Below are 10,104 nucleotides of genomic sequence, written 5' to 3'. Positions count from 1 at the left end.
CCGACATTGCTCAGTGAATGCAGTTGTATGATTTGAAGCATCGTTTCTTCACCTTCCTCTCTCCATGCACACACACACACACACACACACACACACACACACGCACGTGTGTGTGTGTGTGTGTGTGTGTGTGTGTGTGTGTGAGAGAGAGAGCAAGAGAGTGACACAGACTGTGTGTGTGTGTGTGTGTGTGTGTGTGTGTGTGTGTGTGTGTGTGTGTGTGTGTGTGTGTGTGTGTGAGTGTGTGTGTGAGAGAGTGACACACACACGACTGTGAATCTCAGCACGCCGATTCCCTTTCATGCACAGTGTAATACTCAGTGTAACTCTTGAGTGTGCACATAATGTAACCCAAAATATATGGACCCCTGTCGGAATTAATGAATGGATGGAATTTTAGGCTAGCTGTGTCTGCTCGTGGGCTAGTTGGCACGTGCACATGGAGTAGATTTCACAGGGGAAATGTGTTGGAATGAGATAGACGGCACTGAAACTATAATGAATCAATGCTGCAAGCTCTCACACTAATCACTGTGTGTGTGTGTGTGTGTGTGTGTGTGTGTGTGTGTGTGTGTGTGTGTGTGTGTGTGTGTGTGCATGCGTGTGTGTGTGTGTGTGTGCATGCGTATGCATGCTGCATTCTATGAGTTCTGGTGGGCCCTACAGTGCAACAAATTCATTCTGACAGCAGGAACTGAGTGCGTGAGACCACTCCTCCTCCACCCCACCCCCCCATAAACTATATCAATGGTTATTATATAACTCCATCCATCCTTCCTTCCTTCCTTCCATCCTTCCTTTCTCCCTCTTTCTTTCTCAAGCCTTATAGCTTACTTAGTCGTATAACGGTGTCACACAATCTACAAGCTCTCAATGCAGTGGGACACGTGAGCTTGTAGATCTGCTTTTTTCTCCAGTGCGCAACACCGTCGTACTATACAGTAAATGACAGAGCATAAATTAAGCATGACACACTGTGGAGCGTCCGAGCAATTTGTCATCCCTGCTTCTGTGTCCACCCTCCTACCACCACCCCCCCCCCCCCTCTCTCTCTCTCTCTCTCTCTCTCTCTCTGTCTCTCTCTCTCTCTCTCTGTCTCTCTCTCTCTCTCTCTCTCTCTCTCTCTCTCTCTCTCTCACACACACACACGCACTACTCGCCCACTTTCTAATTTCAGTAGCCCAGATGCTGCTGTATTGCCATAGCAACAAGATGTATTAAATGGCCCTATAAATATATCAAGGCATTGTTAAAATAACATGATGACTTATCAACCAAAACCTTTCCATGACTGCTATGATATGACTTAGGCTTTATGGAAATATTAAAGATTGCCTTTTGATTTGGTGACTATATAGCCTAAAACAAACACACACACACACACACACACACACACACACACACACACACACACACACAGGCGCTTTAACAAACCGGAATTAACATGATAGCCCCCATAACAATAAGAAGAAAAAGAATAACCATTGATTTCTAAGCATCTAAAAAGCCACATTTAAGGGGCTTTCAAAAACCGATCTGAGTTGTTATACAGCTTATATATCAGATCTTGTCGGCAAGCGACACCTTCTCCTCCTGCAATGGTGTATTATATAAGAAATTAAGCTTAATGACACACACGGGTAATTAGGACGATTTTACACTGTACGTGCGCTCTATTTATAACTTGTGCGCGTAATAACAGTGTCGTCCCAGTATCATCATTTCAGCCAATGATGTAGATCTACTATTTCATCCGGTCGCATCGCATCAGCAGCCGAAGGGGCGGGGGGGGGGGGGTGCTGTGAAACGTCACAGATTCTTCTTGTGTTTAAAGACTATAATTTATGCTCCGTCGCGTGATGGTGTCGCGCACGCCGATAATAGCAGACCTACAAGCTCACAACACGCCGCAGACGCGACGTGTTGTGAGCTTGTAGGTCGGCTTTATTAGCTCTGGTCCAGGTCCATAGCGTTAGAAGGACTCCTTAACGCTATGTTACTTTTCAGACGTTGCCCGCACCGCCGGTAGCGCAGCCTCTCGTCTGTAGTAAAAATAAAGATTACACTTTCGCTATTCACCAAAACAAAGACGGTTTTAAGATGTTGAAAGCCTACTTTCCTTAGTGGGAACACTCGGAGCCCCCCACCCCACGTCTTAAAATACACCTTTTGAAAAGAAAAGAAAATATTCCACCGGATGGAAAAGTGTTTTAGTTATTCCACTGCGCCCCCTACAGATCTTGTCAATAGAAAAATTCCATTGACCAAATCTGTAGGGAGCGCAGTGGAGTAACTTATATTTTCTTTTCTGTCCAAAAAGTGTATTTTAGACGTAAGGTGTGGGGCTCCGAGTGTTCCCACTAAGGAAAATAGACTTTCAACATCTTAAAACCGTCTTTGTTTTTGTGAGTAGCGAAATTCTATTTTGTATTTTGACTACAGACGAGAGGCCACGCTACCGGTTGTATGCGGGCAATGGCCGAAAAGTAACAGCGCTAAGGAGAACTCCTTCCGACGCTGTGGACCAGAGCTAGGTCGGGCTATATTCTCGGCGCGCGACACCGTCGTGGCAAGGAAGTATAAAGCAATCGGGGCTCGTACAGCAGCAGCTAGAGCAGAGCATCACTGCTTCATTCTAACCAACCAACCGCCCCCTCCATTCCGACCGACCGTTGATCCAACAACCACTCTCTCTCTCTCTCTCTCTCTCTCTCTCACTGCCTCCCCGGCTTTGCTGCTGAGCCTCATCACCCGCTGCGCTTTTCTTCATTTTTTGGGGGGGGAGGTGAAAAAAAGCACATTTCTTAACATCATCAACCATCATGGCTGGCAGCACCGAGGATAAACCGGCGGCGGACGGCAAGGAGAAGGAGAAGTCCAACTGGAAGGATTCCATCTACAACTCGAGTACCGGGGAATTTCTGGGTCGCACGGGCAAAAGCTGGGGTAAGAGGAATGGAGGAGAGGAGGAATAATAGGGCAATATAGTGGTGGGGGGGGGGGGGGGCACTGCAGATTGGCCATCAATTAGAGATATTATGATGATCATTCATTGTCTTCATGGTTGGTGTAATAGACCTATATAGGTTCTATTTTATTTCAAAGCTGTGTGTGTGTGTGTGTGTGTGTGTGTGTGTGTGTGTGTGTGTGTGTGTGTGTGTGTGTGTGTGTGTGTGTGTGTGTGTGTGTGTGTGTGTGTGTGTGTGCGTGCGTGCGTGTGTGTTCCATTTTATTTCAAAACCTTGTGAGATGCTTCAATGTATGTGTATGCTTCAATGTGTGTGTGTGTGTGTGTGTGTGTGTGTGTGTGTGTGTGTGTGTGTGTGTGTGTGTGTGTGTGTGTGTGTGTGTGTGTGTGTGTGTGTGTGTGTGTGTGTGTGTGTGTGTGTGTGTGTGTGTGGGTTCCATTGTATTTCAAAACCTTGTGAGATGCTTCAATGTATATGTATGCTTCAATGTGTGTGTGTGTGTGTGTGTGTGTGTGTGTGTGTGTGTGTGTGTGTGTGTGTGTGTGTGTGTGTGTGTGCGTGCGTGTGCGTGTGTGTGTGTGCGTGTGTGGTGTGCTTGCGTGCGTGCGTGCACGCGTAATATGCAGTGTACCCGTGCGCCCAGTGGTTGACATGCATGGTAGTCCATCTTGGGGTAGCTCAAAGCCCCATTACTGGCCTAATACCCGATAGTGTGTATAAGCTCATAACGCATGCCTCCTTCTTTACCAAAAAGGAGGCATGCTATAGTAGACGCCACAATCAAATGTGTCCCCTTTGTTGCAGAATCCAACAATAACAGCCTGCACAAAATATACTTAGGTTTGCTGCATCAATTCAAGGTAGGCTACTCATCATAACTCTGTCATCAGGATGGAATCACTGTAGTACCCACAGCACAGACCATAGCTGGGCCCCGGCTCATTACCTGACACCTACAGTAGACCTCACTCTAATGAGCTGTTTTATCATCATCGCCTCGCTCCACCATTGGCCGCAATGCTTTGCTTGTGCCTATAGCTCACATTTATGTAATGGTTCTCTCCAGTTCTGAGGTAGAAGCACTCCACACTCCTCCTATAGGCTGGGGGGAGCAGAAGGGGGTGGGGGGGTGGGGGGGGTTGCTGGCTGTCAGGCTGGCTGGGGCTCTGTGCTGCTGTGCAGTGGGATGCTCCATTGCAGTTGCATGGCCGCCCACATTAGCATGCCTGTCAAGGTCAAATGGGATTCCCTCTCTCTCTCCTCTCGTTCTCTTTCGCACACTGGGCAGGTGCATTGTGGGATACTGTTGGAGAGGAGTGAGAGAGAGAGGGGGTGTGCTTGGAGGAGGCTCAGGGGTCCATCCTTTTATTGTCAGCTTAGTGGGGATCTGTGCTGTGTGAGCTGCCGTACTGGATTGTGGTGAACCTCAACCATTTTGAGTGGATGCTCCGTTCACTGTGGTTTGTGGGCCCAAAAATCTGCTGTAATTTGATTGGGCCTCGTCGTTATTAAGTATTCATCTGCATTATGTCTTGATGTGAAGTGGGCTTTCCTAAAGGATGGTTTCTTAGGATGATTCAGTCAAATTATTATTTCATACGGATGGTTTGGCAGGACTTTAGGGGCTTGATCACAAGAAGAGAAAGAAATCAGATGGCATTGTCATTTGGTTGAACTAGCTCCTGATTAATTATATATTAACCCCCCCATCTCTCTCTCTCTCTCTCTCTCTCTCTCTTTCTCTTTCTCTTTCTCTTTCTCACTCTCAAACAAACACACACACACACACACACACACACACACACACACACACACACACACACACACACACACACACACACACACACACACACACACATTCATTTATTCCCTTTCTTCCTTCCTCTTGGTTCCTACAGGCCAAATTCTGTTGTTCTACCTGGTTTTCTACCTTTTCCTGGCGGGCATGTTTGCCCTGACCATGTGGGTGATGTTGCTCACATTGGACGATTACGTGCCAAAGTACAGAGACCGCGTGCCAACCCCAGGTCAGTGCCTACCTACCACACATAATTTCACTGCACCCCGCTCTCTCAGTGACATCCATTATTCATATTGCAGAGGAATCACCGTAATATGTGCTGAATCATAGATGCTTTTTGTATTGATTTGTTTAGAAGTATTTTCTTTTGTTACGACAGGAGTACAGTTGAGAGCGGTGTAAGGTTTCCTCTCTATCTGTAATGTGAGACACACCCTGGCTAGCGTACTCCACCTTCTCAGCCAGTGATTAGTTTGTACCACACTTCCAGTGCAATATACCAAATAAACACCATGCTGCTGCAGATATGGTGTAACTTGAACCCCAGCATTCCTATTCTGGGGGGAACATTCGCAGAAAATAGCAGATCTACATGCTGCGTTATGAACTTGTAGATCGTCTATTTTCAGCAAAAAGATTTGGTGTAGAGACTTGGTGTAAAAAAGAACGCACCAAGTACAGTGCAACCCAGCAACATTTTACCACGGGTAAATGGTTAACAACACTGCTCTCTTTCTCAGGGTTGGTGATTCGTCCAAAATCATTGGACATCTTGATCAACAAAAACGATCCTAATGACTATGGAGAGTACGTTAAACACCTGGACAATCTCCTGAAAAGTAAATGCCATCTCTGTGTATTTGTGCTTTTCTCTATTGAAATTCTGTTGAACCTGATATTAGTTCACTTATAATATTTATATATAAGCCATTCAATTCTGTACATTTTAAGAAATATGAATAATTGCTAACCTCTGTCAGGGTGATTTGTGGTGCACGTCTTTCTGATCGCTCTCTCTGCTTGTCCCATGTCGTCCCAGGCTACAATGACACACTCCAGGAGAGGAACGAGTTGTGCCCTCTGGGGGAGTATTTTGATCAGGACGGCGTGCAGGAGAACGCAGGCGAGGGGGCAGAGCAGCTGGCGAGCAACGAGGATGAGAATGTGAAGAAAGCTTGCCAGTTCAAAAGGAGCTTCCTGGGTCGTTGCTCTGGCCTGTCCGATAACACCTTTGGGTACAGCGAGGGCAAACCCTGCGTACTGCTGAAAATGAACAGGGTAAAGTCACCATGGACAGACAGATTAAGCCACTTCCTCTCTTTCCTATTCAAGGCGTTTCAGAAGCATCTTCGTTTCCTTCCTGCCTTCCTACATACCTTCTTTTTTGGTCCCTCACATCCTGTGGCTGATAATCTAAGAAATAAAATGAAAACATATTGGTGACATTGCTTCCTTAACTCCAGAGTTATTTGCGACATCGGTCACTTCTAATAAGTGATCCTCTTTCTTTTCCCTTATAGATCATCGGTTTGAAACCCCGTGGGGATCCGTACATCAACTGCACATCGAAGGTAAACTTCTCTATGTAACCGTACTATAGATGAGATGCACGTTTATCTCTGTATGTTTTTGTATTCTGACTTGTCTCAATATGATTTTGTTGACATTGTTTCATTTCTTTGCCCTTTTTTGTTTTTGTTTCTGATTTCTTTTTTTGCATGCGGTCACTGACGGCTTTAGGGTAAGATTATATGTAAATTATGAGGATTAAGCCTAGCAGCGTGATGCTTTTCTTTGAGTAACAGGCTCTGATATTGCAGCTGCTTAAGCCATAAACCCGTCATAACGAACAGAACTGCCTGCCGTTTTCAAGTCATTTTAATCTCTGGGATACAACATCTGACAATAATCAGCTGAAGTAAAACACATAATGCTTTGCAATTTGCTCATCTGCGTCTTTGTGTAATAACATGCTAGGATATATTTAATTTCCCCCACCTGTTTCATGTTGGTTCTGGTTTGTTGTTTCATTCATCTGGTGAATTGAGCTTTGAAGTTCAGGTGTTGACTGGTGTTCATCTTCCACCTCATTTTAGACGGAAACCCTGCAGATGCATTACTTCCCCACTGGGGGAACCGTTGATAAGATGTACTTTCCCTACTATGGGAAGAAAGCTCACGTAAGCCTTTATGCTTTGACCATTATTTCACATATTTGTTGATGTATTTGCAGTGATTGATACTCTCTCTCCCTCTCTCCATCGCTGATGCAGGGGAGCTATGTGCAGCCACTGGTTGCTGTTAAACTGATGCTGACCAAGGAGCTATATAACATAGAGCACTCCATCGAGTGCAGGATCGAGGGCTCCAACCTACGCAACAACGACGACAGGGATAAGTTCCTGGGCCGCGTGACCTTCCGGGTCAAGGTGGTTGAGTAAGCGGGCGGAGATCGGCTTGTAACAGGAGCCCAGCCACAGGGCTGCCCACTACTAGCGGGGTTTACGAAACGGAAGGGAGTGTCATAAGTGTCACTGAGAGTGTTCTTTGTGCTAGGACCAAAACTGTTCCATTTGGGGGCATTTGGCTACTGTAGTACCGTACATCGTCGTGGTGTAGAATGTCACTTTGTTGACATTTTGTGATGCTTCCTTCTCTTTCGGGAATCCTCAATGTTATCATTTGGACCTCCTCCCAGATCCCCAAGAGAATCTGATATAGGCTCCGTTCCAGACTCGACAACTCCGTTCACTCATTGCATTATTCCTCATTCACTCACTTTTAATTCTCTTATAGTGCTGATAAGATCGGGCGTGATGTAAGCGGGTGCAGCCATAAATAGATAATGTGCTGTGTTACAGCCCTGATCTGTCCACTGCCAGAAACAGAATGTTACCTTCATCACGTGAAACAATACAATGTATTGAGGGAGATGTCGAGAGGGTTTTCACCTTGCTATGCCATCCATGACATCGGACATTTCCATCACATCGCCACAGTATTCACTGTACCACTTCACAAACTCTGTTTCACACATTGCAAGACATCAGTCCCTCATAGGAAATTATCTCCATAAATAAGTATAGCCACTATATTCCTATATATGAAATGCCAGTTTGATGATGATTACCCCTGTCCACATTATGAATACATTTTTGATCCTTATCATATTTAGGAAATTGTAGATAGATCTCTTGTGTTGTGGACCACCTAACCACAGCCCAGTCTTGTGGTGTGTGTGTTTGTCTGTCTGTCTGTCTGTCTGTCTGTCTGTCTGTCTGCATGTCTGTATGTCTGTCTGTCTATCTGTCTATCTACCTGTTTACTCTCTCTAATCTACAGCGTCTCCGCTGCAAAAGCCAATGTGTGGGCGAGCGAGTGGGTACTATATACAGTATTATGGTGGATGAGGTCACACACACGCATGCACACACACTCACACAAACAAACGTGCGTGTGCGCATGTGCGCACACACACTCTCACACACACACACACACACACACACACACACACACACACACACACACACACACACACACACACACACACACACACACACACACACACACACACACTGTAACTATGTACTGTATATCCCTTCATGTTCTGTATATCTATTTGGGTCTGAAAGATTGTTTGTCGGTTTTCTCTTCTTCTTCTTCTGCCTGTTAATCTGATTGTCTGCCAATATGTCTATTGCTTCTCAATGTATATACAATATACACTACAGTATTTACTTAATTCACACTGTATTTTTTTGTCACAAAACACAAGGTCTGTGCACTGTAAAAAAAATAATAGTAATAATTTAAACAGAGATTTACAGGAAAGATCTTATCTTATTCAAAGCTATGTTTACACAGTCTTTAAAGGAACCCACATTTGAAAGAACAACTTGTAACATCTTATCAGGGTGCCTTAACACCTGTTGAAATCAATTGTGGAATAAAGGTGATTTTGGAAAAAAAATAAAATAAATACTGTCCATTTTTGTGCAGTAACTTTGGTATTTTGGGATGGCCGCAATTTGTCTAACTGACACTGACTTTGTGGAAATGTAGGCCTAATGTTAACCACTTAAACTCCCTATTCTTAGTGGAACGGATCTGAACTACAACTTACTTGGACCACTTTTTTCTCTCTCTCTTTGCCAAAGTCATTGTAAGCTTGTAGGTCTGCCATTTTTGGCTAATGTTCCCCTCATAATATACTGTAGATGGGTTCAAGTGGTTAAACTGATTTCTTTATTTATTTAACCACTTAATCACTTGAACCATTGCGCTCCTATTCTGTGAAAATAGCAGATCTACAAGCTCAGAACATGTTGCAAGGCGATGGTGTAGATGGAAAAAGGAGGGGTACTTTGGTTAAAAAGTATATAGGGTTTAGGTGGATATGCCCTATTTTATACTTCATTGTATGATACATAAACCTTTTTATGAGCTCACATTGCAATGCGTTGTGAGCTTGTAGATTGTCTATTTTCACTATGATTCTCCTGTCTCACTTCTCAACTGGCTGTGCTGTGTCTAAATTCAGCACCAAATATGTCAAAAATGTTCTGCTATCATCATTATTTATTTATTTATTATTTTCTTTATGAAACTTTGTCTATGACCATGGCAAAATGTTGGGTCCTGACTCCTGACCCTTGACTGTAGTATAAACATTTAGGACCCACTGTTTGTAAAACTGCTGTTTGTGATACAGTGCATTGGCCACACGAGGGAGCCAGAAACAAGACCGAGCAAGCTGTCAATAATAAATATGATGGCGTTCAGCAAATATGGCATCATTCGAAGGACGTCACATGCCCAAGAAACGCTGGGGAGTCATCCAATTTATGAAGGTAAAAATATATATAAATACTAAATTAATAATGTATGTAAACAGGGTGCCCAGCAGTTTCGCACTGTAAAATAAGATCTGTCTTGTCCCCTTTAAATGAATATTCAATGCCTAGGTTAAATTAACTTTAACTTCTATCCAGGGTAAAGCTTTTCGAAGATGACTGTTGCCTATTGGCTAAGCTAATATGTTGAAGTTCAACAGAGGAAGGGTAGGCATGATTTTTATAAGAAGAGTGCAGGAGTCTGAAAACGGCTGTCTGTTTTGCAGTAGATCTACAATATCCAGAATAGGCATCATGTTGGTGGACATTGAGTGAAAACATGTGAAAACTCAATGTCAGGACAGACCAGGCCAATTCTATAGCCTACTACAGTATTTCGTTGAAATTGAATAAAGGAAAACGTGTGTGGGCACAAAGTATGCCAAAATCGAATTGAAAATACTTTTTTTTTTAAACATAATGAGCTGCAAGCCTGCAACTG

General features: G+C 44.1%; 1 protein-coding gene across 1 annotated transcript; it reads left to right on the top strand.

Moving 5' to 3' along the window:
* The first annotated feature begins 2,495 nt into the window (after window positions 1-2,495).
* atp1b3a (ATPase Na+/K+ transporting subunit beta 3a) lies at window positions 2,496-8,716 on the top strand. Its single transcript, XM_084057238.1, has 7 exons — window positions 2,496-2,946; window positions 4,868-4,996; window positions 5,511-5,609; window positions 5,810-6,048; window positions 6,291-6,341; window positions 6,867-6,950; window positions 7,044-8,716. Exons 1-7 carry the CDS (start codon window positions 2,823-2,825, stop codon window positions 7,209-7,211), a joined length of 894 nt encoding a protein of 297 aa, XP_083913364.1. The 5' UTR covers window positions 2,496-2,822; the 3' UTR covers window positions 7,212-8,716.
* The last annotated feature ends 1,388 nt before the right edge of the window (window positions 8,717-10,104 follow it).

Source organism: Gymnoscopelus microlampas (assembly GCF_963454915.1).
Source record: "Gymnoscopelus microlampas genome assembly, chromosome: 5".
In the NCBI taxonomy this organism is placed as follows: Eukaryota; Metazoa; Chordata; class Actinopteri; order Myctophiformes; family Myctophidae; genus Gymnoscopelus; species Gymnoscopelus microlampas.
Note: the sequence above shows the minus strand (reverse complement) of the source record. Positions and strands in the feature narration are given on the sequence as shown.

Bases quoted from the DNA above. Each gene is read 5' to 3' on its own strand.
- atp1b3a (XM_084057238.1), top strand. From the start codon at position 2,823: ATGGCTGGCAGCACCGAGGATAAACCGGCGGCGGACGGCAAGGAGAAG. The intron at 2,947-4,867 runs GTAAGAGGAATG...TGGTTCCTACAG, and splicing joins TCGCACGGGCAAAAGCTGGG to GCCAAATTCTGTTGTTCTAC. The intron at 6,342-6,866 runs GTAAACTTCTCT...ACCTCATTTTAG, and splicing joins ACATCAACTGCACATCGAAG to ACGGAAACCCTGCAGATGCA.